This window comes from Curcuma longa, chromosome 4, assembly GCF_044706935.1.
Source record: "Curcuma longa cultivar G26 ecotype Majalengka, Jawa Barat chromosome 4, ITB_CL_G26_1.1, whole genome shotgun sequence".
Classification (NCBI taxonomy): domain Eukaryota; kingdom Viridiplantae; phylum Streptophyta; class Magnoliopsida; order Zingiberales; family Zingiberaceae; genus Curcuma; species Curcuma longa.
In genome coordinates this window covers 21496333-21517703 of record NC_133864.1, presented here as the reverse complement: position 1 = coordinate 21517703, position 21371 = coordinate 21496333, and the positions used below count along the sequence as shown (strand labels likewise).

The 21371-nt window shown below is 36.5% G+C and overlaps 1 protein-coding gene and 1 pseudogene across 1 annotated transcript; one reads left to right on the top strand and one right to left on the bottom strand.

The window, feature by feature from the left end:
• Positions 1 to 437: 437 nt before the first annotated feature.
• Positions 438 to 19827, top strand: LOC141827271 (uncharacterized). Its single transcript, XM_074714495.1, has 14 exons — positions 438 to 656; positions 756 to 885; positions 3308 to 3375; positions 12075 to 12140; positions 13120 to 13187; positions 13254 to 13302; positions 13416 to 13500; positions 13599 to 13697; positions 15235 to 15286; positions 16238 to 16289; positions 16365 to 16481; positions 16557 to 17295; positions 17388 to 17494; positions 18810 to 19827. The coding sequence occupies exons 1-14, from the start codon at positions 438 to 440 to the stop codon at positions 19473 to 19475; spliced, it is 2517 nt and encodes an 838-aa protein (XP_074570596.1). The 3' UTR covers positions 19476 to 19827.
• LOC141826258 (uncharacterized) lies at positions 4986 to 6186 on the bottom strand (annotated as a pseudogene).
• Positions 19828 to 21371: the final 1544 nt, after the last annotated feature.

Below are 21371 nucleotides of genomic sequence, written 5' to 3'. Positions count from 1 at the left end.
CCGACATGGTTCGGCTAGCTAATTGTGTTCATTGTCAAAAGTATCAAGCCATCACCAAGCATCCGATCGAGTTCTTGAAGACTACTATTGCCTGTCCCTTCGATCAATGGAGGATGGACATAGTAGGGTCCTTCCTGACTTGACTCCAACAGAAGAAGTTCCTCCTAGTCGTCGTTGATTACTTCTCCAAATGGGTCGAAGTCGAGGCCTTGGCTTGAATCACTAAGGATGATGTGCTCAAATTCCTCTGGAAGAATATTATTTGCCAATATAGTATGCCTCACTGATTGATCTCTGACAATGGTTGACAATTCCAAGGAAAGAAACTCAAAGAGTGGTGCGAGGGCTTCGGTATTCAGCAGGTCTTTACCTCAGTAGCTTACTCGCAGTGTAATAGATAGGCTAAAGTGGTCAACCGGGAGATAGTTTGAGGGTTCATGATCAAGCTCGACATGAGGGAGGTAGTTGGGTTGAAGGAGCTGCCATGCATCCTTTGGTCCTACCGCACTACATCTCGAGAAAGTACTGGTATGACTCCGTTTCATTTAGTCTATGAAGGGGAAGTTGTAGTCTCCGTGGAAGTAGGAATTGAGTTCGACCAGAGAAGTCTGTACGATCAAGATAACGATGGTAGGCGACTTATGGAGTTCGACCTGGTCAGTGAGACCTGAGACAAGGCAACTACTTGCTTAGCGGCGTACCGGCAGAGGATGTGCCATACTTACAACAAAAAGGTCATTCCTTGAGCTTTCCAGGTCGGCGACCCCGTCTCTAAGAAGGTCAAGCCGGTTGGAGATGTGGGTAAGTTAGAGCCGCAATGGGGAGGCCCTTACCGAGTCGTCCGGAAGATGAGCTCGGGAGCTTACTACTTAGCAGATCTCGAAGGTAGGAGTTGAATCGACCTTGAAATGCTGCTCACTTAAGGCCTACCGAGTTTAGTATGTTGCTGACAGCCAACGAAGAGATCTTTGAGTGCACCAGATCGACCCTTTATGTACACTTTTTTGTACTCCTTTACTTTAATGAACATGTCCTCCTTATAGGTTGCTCATCTTCTTGAGCCTTATATTCCCCTGGTCTTAGACGAGCGATGCCCATCAACAATTGCTTTTTTCAGGGTCCAAACTCTTCCGACTCGGACATAGTCGTGGATCGAGTCTTATATCTCTTGGTCTCGGATCAGTGGCGTCCATTAGCAATTGCCTCTTTTCAGGGCCTAAACTCTCCCGATTTGAACATAGTCGTGGATTGAGCCTTATATCCCCTGGTTTTAGATCAACGATGTTCATCAGCAGTTACCCATTTTTAGGATCCAAACTGTCCCGACTCGGACATAGTCGTGGATCGAGCCTTATATCCTCTGGTCTTAGACTAGCGACGTCTATAAGTGATTGTTCATTTTTAGGGTACAAACTCTTTCGACTCGGATATAGTTGTAGATCAATCGTTATATTCCCTGGTTTTAGACCTCTTCCCTCGTGCTTGGCTCTTCTGCTGGAGTCAGGGCAGCAGTAGTTGGCAATGCCTTGCCTTGGTTCCCGACCTCCCCAGTAGCCTCTTTAGACGCCGCTGATGTTACCAAGGCCTCGAGGGCCACTCAGTCCCACTTCAAGTACTTGTTGACCGAGGTGTCCATTAGCATGCCCACTGCATCAAAAAATCGAGACTTAGTTATCACAGACACAAGTAAAAGCATACAACTTACCGAGTGATTGAGGCAGGTCGGCGTCTATTGCACTTAAACGCCCCTAGTAAAAAAGTCCATCCTCGCCTACCAACTTGTTGACGCCGAAGCGGAGTTCTTTCAGCAACTCAGCCACTTCTATATACGCTTGCTCTTTCTTATAGGACTCTAAGGGGGGGGGGGGGGGGGGGGGGGCTCGGTAATTCAGGCTGCCACTTGGTTGGGAAGGCGAAGGAAGTTGGGGGTCTGACAAAGAAGTACTTCGACTTTCAACCTTGTGCGAGATCGGGTATTTGTTAAGAAAGTTGCAACCCAACCTCACGGTAAAGTAAAACACACCTTACTCCATCCTTTTCGGGTAGAAGAAATAATGGAAGAAGATAGGTTTGAGCGGGATTAAATAGGTCTGAAACATGAGGGTCACTCCACAGGGGAGTCAGAAGGAATTGGAGGCTAGTTGCTGAAGGAGATGTAGAAATAGGTGGCTACATCTTGGAAGAACTTGGGGAGGGGAAAACGGAGGCCGCCGGCTAGCTAGTCATAGAAAAAGGTGACGAAGTCGGGAGGTGGGGGGTTTTGGTATTCTAATTCTATAGTTGCCCGACACTTCGAACAGAATCCTAAGTTCCTCTCTGGTCTCGCAGGTGACAGTGGATTAAATAGACATATACTAGGGGGTAGAAGCTCCTACTAAGTCCATGTCTAGGGCTTAAAAAAGAAAGAATGGAGAAGGGAAAAGAACTTACGGGTGAAATGAATGGAGAAGAAGCAGAAATGAGTTTGTCGGCGACGAACAAAGGGAGCGAGAGCAGAGAAGAGGTAGGAGGAGAGGAACAAGGGGATGGAAGCGATAGTGAGCACTGCGCGAATCACCCCTCCGCCCTAATATATGTGTTGGTTTGCTCGTCCGAACCTTTCGATCGGCCAGACGAAAAGGCGGGACGTGTTTTGGGCCATTGGATTTGACCCACTGTCCCATCAAATCTTGGCAATGATGGCGATTCAGTTGTTGCATCGGACGCCTCACCCTCATTAATGCGCCTCGGAAATACGCCTCAGAAATAGCATGCACAGATAATGTGTGCGTAGCGAAGGTATGCGTCACTTCACTCGAGGGCACACGTAATCGGACACGACCTTCCATGTAGACCCGGTTCGTCGACTCGTCATATGACTTTCTTGACCCACGTTTGACCCGAGTTCGTACTAGAGAACTGGTCTAGTCAGTCTGACTCGTGTCTCTTTCGACTAGACTCGTAGGAGAGACTTGTGTTATGGGTTGATATATCTGGTCAAGAAAGTTAAGGTTTGGTTCACGTGGAGATAACACGTCAGACATACTTGACCGACTCCACGCCGACTCCATGGTTTTTTGCATTACTCATTCAGTTTTGGTTTGTTGTGCTTTCAAATCTACGGTGTTTGCTGATCATCCATAAGTACATGAATGGTCTGAGATTCTGTCTCTTGGTCTCTGGAATTGATTTTTCTTCTTTTTTTGAAAACTCTTTCTTTTCATTGCTTGAGAATTATAATCATCTTTGCTCAAGTGCTGTTGGCTCATATGCTTTATACAGTAATGTTTTCATCCATACTTTACTTTCTGCTATTTGTTACTTTTAGTCCCTTCCATTTGCAGGTTTTATCCCCAGTTGAAGTTTCGCCATTTAGTTCTTTCTTTTACAGCAAAGGTCTGGTGATGTACATCCTAACCTATCCTGAATTGAAGTTTATGAAATGCACGTCTTCACTGCGATATTGTGATTTTGATTGAATATTTATTCCCTTATGTCTTTTTAAGTCAGTCACAGTTTTTTCTTTCTATAGTTATTTTCACACTAAGGTCTTTTAAGTCATCAAGGATTTATATGCTAGCCAGTGTCGTATATTTCCAATTTAATCCTTTTATATGAATATCAAATTTGTATAAAAAGAGATATCATGTTGACAAGACCACCAAAAATATACTTTATCCAATTCTTTGTTTTGTTGTTGTCTTTCTTTTTTTTTTTAAAAAAATCCTTGCATGAAAAGTTGTATAATAGGTTATATTATAGTGAAAATGATATAGGTACATCATAGTAGAGTACTTCATTCATACTCAAACTCAAAAGTTTCCTTCCCGCTAATATCTAGTAAATTAGTAACTTCATTCTTCATTTGAACTCTCGTATTGTGCCAGGCCGCACAGTCGAAACATATTGTTTCGATAAATTATCAAAATTTGACACTATTCAACATAGATAATTTATCATGTATTATGTCGATTATCACAACAAAAATAACCATATTTAGTGATGGATAATTCCGTCGCTAGTCACTAAACCAATTTAGCGATGGAATAAAAACATCGTAAAATTTTTCTTCGTTAATGCATTTAATGACGGAAATTATGTTTCCGTTGCAATATTTAGCGACGGAAATGCTAATTTGTGAATGAATTTTTTTTCTTAAATTAGCGATGGAAATTTTATTTTCGTCGCTAATTTTCCTAGAAATTATTTCAACACATTCCTGTTTCATAATTTACACCTTATTTACATCAAAATATTAAATATATAATCAACATTCATAATACATACAAACCATATCCAAACAATACACAATACACGAACAAAATATAATCAACATTCACAACCAACGATATCACAAATAATATTCAAATAATACATATAAATCATAGCTTTGATACAAACCATATCCAAACTTTGATACAAAGCATATCCAATCAATACATTCAAACATGTCATCATGCTAAAAAATAAAATAGCTTAATCATCAAATCCTACAATAAGTAGAATACTATAGGTTATTAAATAAAACAAGCACAGAATATAATATTAGAAGACTGTACAAACAATGTAGCTAATGTTAAAATATATAAACATAAAGTTAAAGTAACTTATCAGAAGAATACGCAAACTAAATCATTAATATAAGTTTAACATGTTTTAAAAGAATACATACCTCAATTCTAGAATATAATATCAAATCGTCGGTTTTTCAAATGTTGAAGTTATATCTAGATTATTTTTGAAAAAATGTAATACAATTATAGTTGCATATAGTATCAAATTAATAGAATCAATTTTTTGTTTTATGAGTGAAATATAAAAAAACTAAGTTAAAGTCAACACATCTTAGAATTACTACTTAGCAGTAGCGTTTGGGTCTTGAGTCTCTTGTAAATCGAAAACATGTGGCATTGGAAAAACAGGACTCATTAATGAATAGGGAGCAAAGAATTCTTTCATTTATTGTTGACTATCGTCCTGACCCGATCATTCATTGATCGCTCTGACTATTCTACTGCTATCTTGATCCGATCATCTATTGACTGTTCTAACTGCTCTAATATAGTGACTCGATCTCTCAATGTTTGATTTTCTACTTGTAACTCTTGCAATTCAGTGAATGAAGAACTAAGTCAACCCCTGGCCCCAAGAACCATCACACGATTATATGTAACAAGTGCCTGGGAGTCAAGGCTGCAGAGGGAGTTCTTTTTGCTTCCATTGACAATCTCATAGTATATATCATCTATAGCATTGTCTGATAAAATCTGTAGGTTCTTTCCCTCTATAGTAGGTTGAGATGCCTGTGCAACTCGATCAATCATATCGTCCTATTAAAAAAATAGTATTATATAATATACAATTAATAAAGCTAGTTATTTTTAAATACGAGTGGTAATAAAATTTATATTCTTACGTCTATGACCTTTGATCTCGCATCTACAAAAGTGTCATCTTTTTTCTTATGGGTATTGTGAAATATTTCCCAATAAGTACCGGGTCCGTGTAAAGTATTTGCCTGCAAAGATAAAATATTTAAAAAATTAAAATAAGTTGATTCACAATTATAAAAATTTTATATAACATTGTAAACTCACAAAGTCTATTGCATGTTTTACAATAGATCGTGATCCAGCTGTATGCTTTGATGATCACTTGTTCGGGTCAACGACCTCAGTATTTCTATTGCTTCGAGCAGTCGATGAATTTTCGTTGTCATTTTTTTACAAGCCAAATGTTCTACTATGCATTCCAAATCTCATATGGTATGTATGATGGTTTTGTTCCCTTTCTTCTCCATTTGTACAACTTCTGACAATAATTATTCCATATTGTTTTGAATTTTGTCTGGTGGTCATTCTCCCAAGTATATTTTTTCTGCAATAATATTAAAAAAATTAGTATAAAAAATATTGTACAATATCAATAATATTCAAATTACTTAAGAAAAATTTATGATAATAAAAATCTTTCAGATCTTGCTCTATATGCTTCCATGTAGAACCAGAAGCGCACTATTGTTCGTTACATTTTTTGTGATGTACACAGAAATACTATAACCATTGTGAATAAAACTGTATGAAAAAATTATCATTTTTCAATATAAAAGAAGAGTTGAATTTGAATTACTAATAATATAAATACATATCAATCCCTAACAATCCTCAACACCATCTGACCACTGTGTACTAGTGCACTAGCTGACATAATTATATCTTTAAAATAACATTATAATACATACACAGTTCAATATATAAAAAGCAAGCATATCCATCACAATAACAGTTTTCAACTTTAATATTTAATCATTATTTTAATCTAAATCATTAACATTTATAGTTTCTAATTCTTTATTGTTAGACTCTATTAGATCATCAAGTTCATTACTATTGGGCATCTCTCTATCATCTATGTCCTTGTAAGTGACATTTACATCTATAAGTAATTGGGATATGAATTGAATCTCTGAATCAACTGAATGTATTACCACATCCTTATTCTGAAATACATAATGGTTTTGGCTATGATGGAGTTTAGCATTTCTATGTTCGAGCGAAGCTTGATTCGACAAACTGCTAACCATTCACTAGATCTCTTCTCTTCGTCGGATATTCAAGATATAAAATTTAAGCAGCTTGTACTGCGAAAATGAAAGGCTCAAATTTGTTGAATCTTTTGTTTGTATTAACTTCAATTGAATTGTAGTTTGAATGTATTATAATATCTATTCTTGGAGTTGGATCATACCATGAACATTTGAATAACACGTCTTTTTATGGGTAAAATAGGATATTTGACCTCAATGATTTCGTCAAGTTTGCCATAGTAATCAAATTCGGTATTTGTGTTGTTGGTAGATTCTTTATTCTTTCGTCTTGCACATTTGAAATTCTATGATTATTCCCCAAAAAAAGTAGTTATGATATAAATTGATTATAACATATACCGGGAAAAATATTTATTCTCTAACTTAGATTTCAAATCAAAATGTAAATTCCATCTCCATCTTTTTCTCTATGTCACTTGCATTTATTGATGGATTTTGTAGTTATAGTTGGTCGTACAAGTTGTTAAGGAAGGGTATTTTAAAACATATTGTATGACAAATAAACATAACGAGATACATCTTTAAATTTAGAAATTAACTACTTTATGTAGGGTTTGACCTCGTTACAGTTCAGGAGTATGTATATACTTGCTGTATGGTATTCTTTTGGATTTAACCATCTACTAACCGCTGCACCCATTACCTTATCAGGAAATTTAAAAATAGAAAACATCTCTAGGTTTATCAGTTGAGTATTATGATAATTTCGAAGACACTTGCGATGTTTGATTTTCACATTATTAGCAAAATAATATGAGCAGAAAGAAGATGTTTTTTCAACCAAGTATTATATATTGACCCCTTTAACTTTTATTTTGTTACGAACATTATTTTTTAATCTCTTTAAAAATCGTTCAAATGGATTTATCTGTACTGCGCAGAACCAGCTAGTTGTGTCTCGTAAAATAAATGAACTGGTAAATGTTCTATTGAATCAAAAAAACTAAGTGAGAATATGTGTTTAAGTTTACAGAGTATAAGAGGTATTTCTGTTTCAAGCCGAAGTATTTCCGCTGTCATAATAATCTTCAATGTTAAATTTTTAAAAAAAGGACAATTCTGTAAATGCTCGTCAAACATTATTAGAAAGTAGATCATTGAAGGCGATTGGAATAAGTCTTTGCATGAACATGTGATAATCATGACTTTTCATTTCAAACATTTTTAATTTGTTCATATCCATGCATCGAGCCATATTTGAGACATACATATCAAGGAATTTAATTTCTTTCAACCAACTACACAATATCTATTTATTTTTTTTGTCCAATGTATGACAACACTTGCACATCCTAGCAATGTATTTATTTAAATCATCAGAATCCATCTGATTTACTGGTATAAGTCCATAGTTATCTATTTCTTCAAGGATTTCTTTTCCTGACTTAATTACGGTTCTGACCACTATATTCTTTATGAACTCTTTCTTATTTCGCCTGAAATAGTGCTCTTTTGATAAAAATTTATGGTGATTATCAAACTAAGATATCTTCCCACTGCAAGATAATGAAAATGTATCCCACTTTGTCATACGATGTGAACATGCTAACTTACCAGCTGTGCTCCATTCTGATAACATTGAGTATGTTGGAAAATCACTTATCGTCCATAATAAAGCAATATGCAAGGTAAATTTAGTTTTACTTGCAATATCATAAGTCGGAGACTCTACATTTTTTAATCCTTTCAATTCGATAATCAGAGGTTGAAAAAAAATATCTATTTCTCTTTTGAAGTCTTTGGATTTGAAATAAGTATAGTAAGGAACATGAATTTCTCTTTCATGCATATCCATAACGGTAAGTTATATGGTGTTACTATGACTGACCAAGATGAATATTGCTGTCCAGATTGATTAAAATGCTGAAATCTATTTGGATGGAAATGAGGAAAATATTGTATTAAAATGTTTCCATGCAGGAGAGTCTGAAGGATGATACATTATATCTCCTTTGTGTACATGCTCATAATGCCACCTCATGTGATTTGCTATTGCGGTAGATGCATACAATTGTTGAAGTCTAATAGTTAACGAGAACTAATACATAACTTTCCATGCTAAATTTTTCTTCTTCCCTAATATGTGATTGCATTAACTATATCGAGGGTAATTACACAGTCTGCATTCAATAAGTTCACTATCTTCATTTCAAAAGGTCATGTAATTATTTATACAACAATTAATATTGTCTAGAAGCAAACCCAAACCCTTAACTAATTTCTTTGTACTATAGAAGCTATCAGTCATTATGTTATCAGTAGTGAGCAACTTTGACATTAATTGACAGATGCCATCGTAATATCGTTCTAAGAAATGATGTTCTGCCTTGATGTTCAATAGCAGTAGCTGATAGTTGGGAATGATCAGAAGGAATGCATTCCCACACTTCTCTTTCACTAGCGTTTAATATGTCAAATAGTTTCTGAATTTCAAGTGTTGATATTTCATTAACATTTCTATAATCAAATACATTCATCGTGTCATAAACCATTGATTATATTGCATTGTCATTAAATGATGATTCTTGTTGAGCAATAGGGATAAATGACGAAGCACCAGAATGTCTAATTGGTTCAAACATATAAGGTTCTCCATGACAGTACTCAGTTGTAATAATTTGGAATAAATCTATTTTTACCTAGATGTACTTTCAGAGTATCCTCATTACGGAAAGTTGTATATCTACATTTACAATGATTACACGGACAACGTAATTTGTCATCCATACAGTATGGATGATGCAAGGCAAATTCACAAACTCTTCAACTCCATCAAAATATTCATCAGTGATAAACTCATTTTCTAACCTATTATTCATCCAAACTTTATTCATATATATATTGTAACTTAAAAAGAAATAAATTCGCAACATTATTAAATGTGTAAAGATAGACATGCATATAATTATAACATAAACTTAATTAAATCATTAAAACATAATACTATCAATAGTACTTAAATTTAAACAAACATGAAGTTTGAACCTCAAAAGAAACAGTACCATTGAAAGAGAAGATAGCAAACGAGTTGGAGATAAGAGCTCAAAAAATGTAGTATACCTAAAGATAACAAAAAAATAACCTATCAATAACACTTAAATTTAAACAAACATGAAGTTTGAACCTCAAAAGAAACAGTACCATTGAAAGAGAAGATAGCAAACAAGCTGGAGATAAGAGCTTAGAAAATGCAGTATACCTAAAGATAACAAAAAATAACCAAAAATTAACACCAGTCGTATTATATATGTCTTAAATACAACAATGAAACTTTTTCAATATTATCACTTATTCTCTTGGACATAATCTAGTAATCAATTACTTATATATAAAAATATAAAAATTTCCTTTTGCATCATATTATGTATCACATTTTGCTTGCAGCTGAGCTCGCGGTTAGTCTAGCTCGCTGCCAGGGCTAAGGCTGCGGCTGAGCTAGTGGCCAAGGATGAGCCCGCGGTCGTCCACTGCCCGTCCAAGGTTGTTTGTGCACTCGACCTCCCAGCCAAGACTGCATGTGCGTCCGAACAGGGTTGCACACGACCCAACCACCCGAACAAGGTTGAGCTCGTGGCCAATTGATACTCCAAGGGCCGGGGTTGAGGTCGTGATTGTCCGGAGTTGATGTTATGGCAACTCAAGGTTGAGGTCGCAACTAGCCACGCGGTCGACCGGGGCAAAGCTCGCGGTTGGTTGATTCCGAGCTCGAGGTCGACCGAGTCCTAACTTGTGGTAGGCAGGGGTCGAGCTCGCGGTGAGCCCCGTGGCAAGCCACATGCCCATCCTCGCGACGAGGTTGTGGTTGGGCCATGGCTGAAGTGGTGGTCGCGCCAGGCCGCCGCATTTTACAACGATTAGAGGGGAGAGGGAAGGAGAGTTGAGAGAAGTTTACCGGCTCGGAGATCATGCAGGAGAGGAGAGGAGATCATGCCGAGGCTGGAGATCACGCCGAGGCTAAAGATCGGAAGGGATCGAGATATTAGGGTTCGGGATTTTTTAGGATTTTAGGGGTTGGGATTTCCACCGTTGGGATTTTTTGAATTAGGATTTAGCAACCGAAGCATATTTCGGTTGCTAAACCCTAAATCTAAAATAAAATTCAGTCGCAAGTTTAGTGACCGAAATAAAGTTCGATTGCTAAATTTGCAAAGGAATTTTATTTCAGTCGCTAATTAAATAGGAAATTACAATTCTTATTTATACCGACTAATTTTAGCGACCGAAATAATATTTCGATTGCTAAATTAGCAACGGAATTAAATTCCATGGCTAATTCTGTCGTTGTTTGATGATATTCTTGTAGTGTAAGTTGATGAGTTTTGTGTCATTTATGTTTGTTATCTTTTATAACTTGTGGTTCTACAATACAATATCGAAATTGTATCATTTCAGAGGAGATACTATAAACTTAGTTATATAGTTGTGCTATCTTTTTTTTAAAATTCTTCATCGTTCCCCTCCAATTCTCCTTCCCCTCCAATGTTGAAACCCAATACGATAAAGAATAATATCATTCCAGTCAAAGTCTGAAACTCTGGCATGGTTTGTGATTTTGAACCTTGCTTTCATTGGGCAACCCAATGGAACTGGGCAGAGCGGTAGAATTTGCTACATGAGCCAAGTATAAAATTCATATCCTTGGTGATTTCAGGTGTTGCCAGGTGGTGTTTTCTGTCAAGTCCTGTTGGCATGTTTTTTGGAGTTACTAATTATTAGGTTACCTGAGATAGAGAAACAGGATTGAAAATTTTGTAGTTCAAGTTTGAATTTGGTGCTCTGTTGAAAGCTTAGGTGTCAGCTATGTACTCTCTTGACAATAATAGCGTAACTCAGTTTGTCTTTGTTGTGAATCAACTTTTGCTTGCTTTTGATTTGGATCTTAATGATAAGAACTGTTCATTTCTTGAATGCTAAATGGTTTTCTGGTTATGGAATAAAAACTCTGAAATGATTAGTATGTTACGCTTGACAATGTGAAACTTCATTCATGTTTTTAGCCATGCTTTTTCTAATTTAATATCATGCATGTTTCATATGTACTCAGTTTGGGGATAATCAGAGAGTTTCTTTAAGATTTTATTTTCTTTGTGCATGTGTATTCAATATGATTTTGATGATTATTTCTTCTTATCTGCATTTTGTATTATATTTATATCTGAATCACTCTTATTGATTTTTTTGTTCCCCCATGTTGCTTGTTATTGGGTGCATGAGGTGATATATGACATTTGTGCCCGTTTTATTCTTTCACTAGTCTTTGTGGCTTGAACTGGTCTGTATTGCGTGTATCAAGTAGTACATACTTGCAAACCTTAGTTAAAAGCAAATTTCTTTTATATGTCCTAGATTTAGGGATCATATATTGCTAAAATGCTAATTTTATCTTTGTTTTGGATCATTTTCTTTAGTTTTGTTTATTCTACTGTAGAAATTCTGTTAATTTGGTTCTTGAATTGCCGTATTCATTCACGGGTACAATTTCTTGCAGCTTGGTTATGATATCCTAATGTCTGATTTCCACATTCCGAGGAACATACCTGTGGATGAGAAGATTGTAAGTGGGCCTCTTTAGTTGAATTTTGTAATATTCTAGCCTAGATGAGTGAAGGTTTTTCCACTTTATTTTTTGCAGTCATATTGTAGAAAATGAAACACAGATCATATCGAAAATTTATCTAGCAACCTTATGCTATGCATGGGCATTCCTCTTTGTTCTGACTTCTGAGTGTTTGGTCACTTCATTGTTCTATTCCTTCCTTTTATCTTCAATTTTGTGGTAGATGAACATTTTTTTTTCTTTTTGTTAGTTATGTTTTCATTTCATAATTGGATATTGCTTTATTTTCCTGTTATCCTTACAAATCTTCTATTGGTTACTATGGCTTAATTTTAGTGTTAATCAGTCATCAATCTTTTGTGTTCTTTCTCTTCATTCTGAATTTCTGATTCAGCCAATAAATATATATTTGCAAATATATATATTTCCCAATAAACATGAATTTTTTTAGTTTAAAATGATTGGCATTGCATTAAACTAAATAAAGGTTTCTAATTCTTATGGCATTTGATCGCACATCTACCTTTTAGACTTGTTCAAGGCATGATTGTCTAATTTGATGGTGTTGTTAATGCTAACCAGTTGCCGATTAGCATGTTTTGATTTGCTTTGCTGTGTTTGAGGCTTTGAGAGTCAAGGTGCCACTATAATAGAAGTTAATAAGATAACAGTTCAAATAATTTTTTTGGTGAAACAAAAAAAGAGAGGAAAAAACCCATTTTATATGAGTAAACATTAGTTTTTTGGTTTAATATTATTCTCACAATTTATCATGTTACTTCTGCATAATTTTCAGTAATGTAATAGTGGAAATTATGCTTTATACTGGATTCTGCTTGATTAACACATTAACTTTTTATATTGCCCCTGATGATCTCAAAATTGCATGATCATTGTAATGTACTAGTAAGTTCTTGGCAGTAGAAGTTATTCTAAGATGAGCTTGATGTTAGGGTATGATATGCTTTCTGTGCAGTACCTACTTGTTGCTCAAACAGATAATTTGGAATCATCGTCCTCTATTATAAGCCCCCAGCATGTGAGGTATATGTCTTTGCAGCCCAGTTTACAGTTAAGCAAGTTGATAAATAAACCTGCTTTTTATTGCAGTTTTTTGTTAAATGGAAAGGGTGTTGAAAGGAGGACAAATGTTTCAATGGTTTGTGGGCTTCAGTAACTCCTCGGATCTGCTTGTGACTTTTTTTTTAATTGTTTGCCAGCGTTAAAAAGGAAAATGTTGTCATCATCGTATTGTTTTGGCATATTGAACAGGATACAGGACCTCAGTTTCCAACTGATGTTACGAGGATGCTCAAGTATGGCACAAACATTATCCAGGCTATTGGATATTTTAGCAGTACGCTGATTCAAGTTTCAATTTGCATTAAGTTATACTACTCGTAACTTGTTATGAATCTGCATGTAATCTTAAGATGTTTTTCAATTCAAAAACAGGTAATTACATTATTGCAATAGCTTTTATGAGCAAGACGACTAAAAGTACTCCGAAGTTGCCAGATTATGCTCATCCAGTGATTGAAAATCCTGTTTCAGGCAAGGAAACAGACTTTGCGGCCATTTTGGTGTTCTGTTTATTCATATAAGATATGATGTGGATTGAGGACTTGAGAGAATGATTTATGTAGCCGAATATTGATACAGCAAGAGTTCCTTTTGTTTCTTTGAAATTATAATTTAATGTCATGCCTGCCCAAAGTCAGTATACTTGAGGATAGCATAACATTTTGCATGGATATACAATCACAAAATCATAACTTTCCTTATAGATTCAGGATAGCCGACTCAACAAATTTTCCTGAAATTGGAGGCAAAGAAAGTCAGAAAGGAAAAACTGAGCAATATTGCAAGTATGAAATTGATGCATTTCAAACCAGAATCATGAATGGTACTAACACATGCAATACCATGTATCTTATACTACACCATCATACTGCACCTCAGTACATGTTGCTAAAATGATGCACCAAATATAACCACATTGTCACCGTCTTCATACCAGACACCAATGCAACTCCATGCTATCACAATACCCGCTCATTCATTAGTGCAAGTCCATGCTAGCAAGTCATACATCAATGCCACCTTGAGCCCACAACATAAGGCATCAATTTAACACCTGTGTTAGGATGACAATGATCCTGGTACCCCTAAATGCTATGAAAACAGTTTGAGAATAGGACTAGTTGGTTTCTCCTTCAGTAATACCATAGAACGATATAAATGTCTGCACAAGCATAGGATGGCTGTTGTCACTAAAAACTTCGAACATCCAACATACCCATTAATTCATTGTTGAGATTGACCTAGCACCTGGGTCCTTAAATCATCTCATTGACCTAATGGACTTGTCAAGATATAGCTGTTATATATGATCCAAGCTAGAAATCAATAAGGCATAGTGACCTATTCATCATTGATACTTGTAGCACATGAATAACTTGTATCACCTTAAACAATTCATCGTATAACAAATGCTACACATGTTTCATGTTGAATGGTCATACAACAGGAAAAGATGATTAACATATGAACAACACTATATGAATCATCCATTGGCCTTCCCCTTCCTCAGCAAAAAAGGGAACTACATGGACCATAAACACTAATCAACATGTAATAGTGTAATAGTAGCATGAATTTTTGTAATTGAGCATGTGTTAGCAGGGTATAAGGAATAATCATTTCATGTTGCATCCTCGATTGTACTGAATGCCTTCATGATGCTGATACACATTTGTACATATATATACACTGAATTGTTCCTGTAATGTAGCATCTCTTGATCTATGCTTGTCTGAGATTTTACCTGGTTAGGCTAAAGTAGAACATATTGTTCATGATTGTTTGACTTAATTTAATGAGCGGTTTCCTGGTTTGACCCAACATGGATCAGTTCTATGTCATTGCATGCTGTTGTAGATTCTTATCAATAGAGAACACTGCAAGGAATATTTCACTAGATACATCAAAGATATTTTCTGCGGTTTATTATATGCAATTAATTATGTCAACTAATTGTTGATTTAAAATTTAGATGTTCTACTAAATCTTTTGCTTGATTTAACTGCAGATCTTGACGTAATTGAAGGACCATCAAGAATAACACTAAATTGCCCAATAAGGTCAGTGCATATTCTTAGTTATGTATAGTGGATTTGATAGTGGTTTCTTGATGTGATGCTATTACTTATTAGTCAAAGTGAATCAATCAATAAGAAATGCTATCTTTCACCTTGTATAGTCCAGCAGTAGATGAAAACACAGTTGGCAGAATTGATTTCAGCATTGGACTGGTCATCCCAAATCCTAAGTGTGCACTGTTTCAGATTAGGATTGTAATAGGAAAACAATAATTTTACAGTTTAAACTATTGGAAATAAGGAACAAAGGAGGTATATATATTGTTCAATGAGTATATTCTTAAACACTAGACGATCTAAGTTTGTTATATGATATCATTAAATCTTTCAGTATTATCACTGCTACCTATTATAATCTATGTTTGTTATATGATATAATTATATTTTCATTATTATTAATACTACCTATTATAATCTTTAGTTACAAATCTGCCAAACTGAATAAGGCTATTAGTCACATTGTTCTAACTAAAGTATAGGATCAAATTAATTTAACAATCTTTCCGAATGACACAACTCATTAATGATGACCATCAAGGCCCAAGCATCTCCCTCTGTTTTGATTTCTCAAGACACCCAGGGCAGCAGTAAGTACAAGGTCCCACATGTTTAGCCAATGTTCTGACACAAGTTATGGGGATGACGGCTGCAGATCTTGGCTAATTAAAAGCACAATATTTACGATTGATGGCATTCTCAAAATTTTTCTATAGCTCTTGGTTCACCATAATCTTAATTAGATGAGTTGGTATAAAGCTTTGATGCATGGAGACTGCTAGCTTTTAAATTAAGCTCACCTTTTTCAGTTCCTTTGTTTACTAGATGTAGTTGAATATGACACAATGAAATGCCTATGTTTATGAACATCTGACTTTTCCTGAGAGAGTTCAAATGGTTAGTAATCATGAAAGTTTTTCTATGTACTGTATGCAGCTTTAAGCGTATCATGATTCCTGTTAAAGGATATCTCTGCAAACATCATCAGGTTAGACGCCCTTTGGATGATTGGATAGGTCAGAAAAGCAGGGATGCCTTTCTTTGACTCTGATCTTGTTTTCAGTGTTTTGATTATGACAATTTCATGGAAATGAACTCACGGAAGCCTTGCTGGCGCTGCCCTTGTTGTAACAGTTCTACTAGCTGCATTGACTTGCGTATCGATCAAAAAATGGTCAAGGCATGTACTTAAGATAAGATTTAGTAACAATGTTAACTACGTGGACAAGTGTATTATTTTCTTCTGTATATGCAGATACTACAAGAGGTTGGCAATCATGTTAATGATATTCTTATTTATGCTGATGGGTCATGGAAATATGTTGAACATAATGGGATTGAAAATCAAGCACAAAAAGGGTCCAAACTTCAGGATGATAGTATCGAGAATGATGATAGTACAACTGTAGATCTTACCATGGAAGAAGATTATACATCTGATATAGCAAGAATTCAAGAAGTAAGTTTGCAAACGCCTGAGGACAAAGCTGAAAATGCTAGTTTTGTGCCAGAAGACAGGAAACCTTTAAGGGACAACGAAGGCCTTGCAGTCAGTCATACTCCTGCGGCATCAGTTGCAAGTAGTTATGCAGGCACACACGAAACTCATTATGCAGGTGATGGTATTTGGCCCAGGAATTTGCCTGTATTTTCATGCTTCACATCAGACAGAATAGCTGATGTAGCTATTAATGCTCAGAGGATTTTGGAGAACAACATGACCAATGTTATGCTTAACCCTGTACAAACTGATGCTGTTTCTCCAGCTTTTGTTCGAGGTCCAACAGTTCCTGAACTTCCACAATCTACCCTATCTCAAATGATACAACTTGCTGAAAACATGCAATTACAGTCATCACATGTGGCTGGTGCTGTAATTACAAACGAAACAGGTAGGCCAACCATACCAAGACAAGTTAGCAGAACACTAACAGTAATTCAGGCACTTCCTTCACATTCACAATCACACAATTCATCACGAAGGGTGCAGTCAGGTTTGTTGAGATTCAGTCCTATGATTGCTAACGCTAAAATTTCTGTTAGAAAAAAATGCTTCTTTATCTTACAAACATATTCTGCATAACAGTGATGGCTAATAGACTTAGTTCAGTCAGTCAGGAGATGCAAATAGATCAACCCTCAAAGATTTCTAATGTACCTTCAGCATTGTTGCATCTTCACCCCATGACCCAGGTAATCTACTAAATTTGAATTATTGCAAGTGACATAGCTCACACTCTAGCATTGTTAACGACTATAGTGAAACGGCTTATGGTTGATAAGTTTTTCTTGTTGGAAAGATGATTTTATCTATGCTGACATAAGTTGCGTGAGACATAGCTCACACTCTAGCATTGTAAACGACTATAGCGAAATGGCTTATGGTTGATAAGTATTTCTTGTTGGAAAGATGATTTTATCTATGCTGACATACCTTGCGTGAGATTATCATCATCTTATTAAGGTGCCTTTTATGTTTAGTCATCAAAACAGAAAGATGCAACTGATTCTTTTACATTTATGTTGAAACTTATATATTTCTAAACATAAGTATATTCGGCCTCTTCCTCTAGGTGGTTCCCATCTTCTCGATCATTCATGCAAGTTCCTCTTTAAGTTTCATTCTCTAGTACACTCACTCCTTCCTGGTATTGCTTATTTTTTCTCTATTTTAAGATGGGTCCATCTTCAAATTTGAACTTCCATACCAATCATGCTCATTGAGAAAATTGTAGATATAATGTTTCGTCTCCTATTAAATCGTGTCTCGATGCTTGATTATTAATGAGAGAAAAAGCTCATGATTTGTTAGTTAATCTTGGATGTGGCTTGAGTGGAGGCTGTGGATCATTTTTCCTTGTCTACAATCTTCCAGCTGTCAAAGTCTAACCTTATGTGGTTATATCCACAAGGTTGTGGAGACATTGTTATTTCATTTTAAGTTGTATTATTTGCATTACCTTTGGACGTACTCTTCCAAAACAAATTAGTTTGTATTTTAAGGTTGCGTATAATAAGGAATTTGCATATCATTTTGATCTTATGCTAGATTTACCTTAGGTTGGGTAGATCCACTGATGGGTACCATATACACTCGATTGGCTCAAGGCATAGTGCATCCCTGATGCTAAAATGCTTGCTAGGTTCTTATCCTCACATATGTCATTTTTATGCCTTGATGGCTAAAAACTAAGTGCCTTTGGACCTAGCAGGGTTGCTATGCTGGTTTTTCTCCTTTCTTAATTACTTGACATTGTTAATTTATTTTGTTTGTTTCGTGGCACAATGTTGTTATACACATCAGCTTTAGAACATGATCTTGGACATGTGCCTTTAACAAGCTGTTTATTCTCTTTTGCTTTATATACTACTTGAATTTGTCAATATATCTATCTAGTTTCTGGCATATGATAGAGGATTGTTATAATTTCTATAAAAGTGTTTCTTATTGTCAAATCTTTGGTTGAAATTATCCATCTGAGATGATTGTTCAAATTGGTTTCACCAGGAACACCACCACCACAGTAATTCATCACAGTTGTCGGTTGTTGGCCTTCCAGCACCAAGCCTGAGTACCAATCAGGCACCACAAGGCCAACAGCAAGGAACAAACACTTATAATCCTGATCCCAATCATATAGTATATCACAGAAGGCATCATTCTACAAATCTACCTGAGGTTTCACAGCCTTCTGCTGTACCTGCAGGTTTGGTCCAGCAAGCATCCCATCCTCCTACATATTCAGGGAGAACAACTGTCACAGCTACTCGCAATGTGCTGTTATCTTCCCCACATATCACGCAGGCAGCAGCTCAACCATGGCCATCCAGGAATTCCCCCATCTCCAGATTGACATCCATTTCAACAGCTGCTGATACAAATGGGGTAGTGCATTCATCAATCTTGGATCAGTCGCCTGAGATTCAATATGATGAGAGTTGGCGGCCTACAGGACGCATGAGAGGAAGCCTAACTGGCGGTGCATATGAGGCTGCTCTAAACCAGTATTTGGTTTCTCCACAGCCAGCACAACCCATACTGCAGCCTTCCTCAGCCAGTGTTATTATCGACCAGCTTATGGTGGATATTGATCCTAATGAAGAACCACCCATGAATCAGCAGGCTAATATTGAATACCGTAGTGATTCTAGCAATCATTTGCAAAAACAGTAGTCCATTTCCATACAAAGTGAGCGTTTTTCTTGCAAGAAAGAAGCGAACTGGGAGAATGACATGCAATCAGTAATCAAGTCCTTCTAGAAGCAAAGAGAGCGAACTGCCTCACTGACCAATTGGGATTAGGAAGCTGCTAAAATGGGATAATTATAAATGACATGTATATAAACTTCTTGGACATAAGGTGGTCTAACGAGGTCCATGCAAGGGATGTGAATTCGTGAATCGTGTATCATGTTTAGCAGTGACTAATAGTGGGATTACATCCTTCAACTTTGCAAAATGATGTTAAATTGAACATTGAAGGGAAAATAATATATGTAACTTAAATAGTCGTCTGGGAATCATGTTGTTTATGCAGCTAAAGCTACGTTTCATATCTGGTTTATTGTTCCTTCGTTGGCCCGCTTATTCCTTATTTAGTTAAAAGTGCCATCCTGCAGTTTCTGATTTAAATGAACTAGCGACCTCGCTAAAGGAACAAGATGAACATCAATTTTATTAACTCATAATATAATACTAAAATTTCAAATAGATTAATCCAATGGGAAACTTGGAAGTTTATACGTTTGAGTTTAATAAATATATTACTATAATTTTTTGCATTTACATCCAAGATTTGTTCCATAAGCTGAATCGGTGGAACAAGATTTGTTCCACTATCAGCAGGAAAAAACAGTTGCTATCCCTGTTTAAATTTCATACGGCCGCCGACTTTTTCCCAGACAAGATGGTAGAATGTCGGAGTACGCCACTAGATCAAAAGCATTGGAACCAACTATGGATAGCAGAGGTGACGCTGAGTGGTAACTAAGTGGCACAGCCATTACTAGCACTCCATCTTGTTGAGCAAAGAGATTGTTGTCGAAGACCTTATAATTTTCATTGCTCGTGTCAGGTGAAGTGTCCATTCTCCTGCAAAAAGCTCCAGATGGTCACTAAAAAAAATAATGGTACGTAGCATATCTTCTCCCCTGGATTCTTCCTCCACCACTTGTCGTGTATATCTCCCATCATAAATATTCACTGAGCTGATTCCAGATTGCATTCGCATCCACAAGCACCATGTGCTCAATCACTATTCCATCGCTCCCAGTGGCTGCAAGCTTCCTTGCTTCCATATGGCAGTTATCGGGGTGCATGCAGATCGATTGGCTACAGGCTGGGAGTGGCAATATAATGCAGGCCCGGCCACCCCTCTGAGATTGATGCAGGGGGACAAAATAGAATGATTCATTGCCACAAAACAAAGTCAGAATAATGGGGGCCTGCAGGAATCATTTAACTTGAGAACGAACGAAACTTGAGGGCTTAGGGCAGTCCAAATTCTCCAAAACAAACTATACATATACTGTGCAGGGAGGCAGAGCTGTTACAACTGCACTTTTAGCTCCACTTATGATTAAGATGCACGTAGGTGCGCATCCTTTTGAAGGGCCGGGGTTGCAATGACGATGTTGAGCATTTCTCTTAAATGCTGAAATAGATGATGAGTGCATGTTCTGCTACCATGCCATGGAACCAAGTGCTTGTTTATACCATAGTTCTAGCTAGTTTATTGCTAAAGTGCAATTTTCATCTTGTTATTTAATAGAACATAAATCTTATGAATCTGTTAGATGATTCTCTGATTCATATGCGGATCTGTAATTGTCTTCGTGCAATCAAGTGTGAAGGGGACTGCGCGTAGCAGTCTGTCCCATGCACAGTGTGTCTTGCTTTGGGACCGCCACTCGCACTTCGTTCATTTATCACGTAGCAGGTCGACAGACGTCTCTCGCATTTATTCCTTCTGATCTCAATCTTCAGCTACAGGACAAAGTGGTGAGGTAATTAGTCACATGATCATGCAGATATATGTAACACAACCCTAGCTCTGAACGCCCACTATAA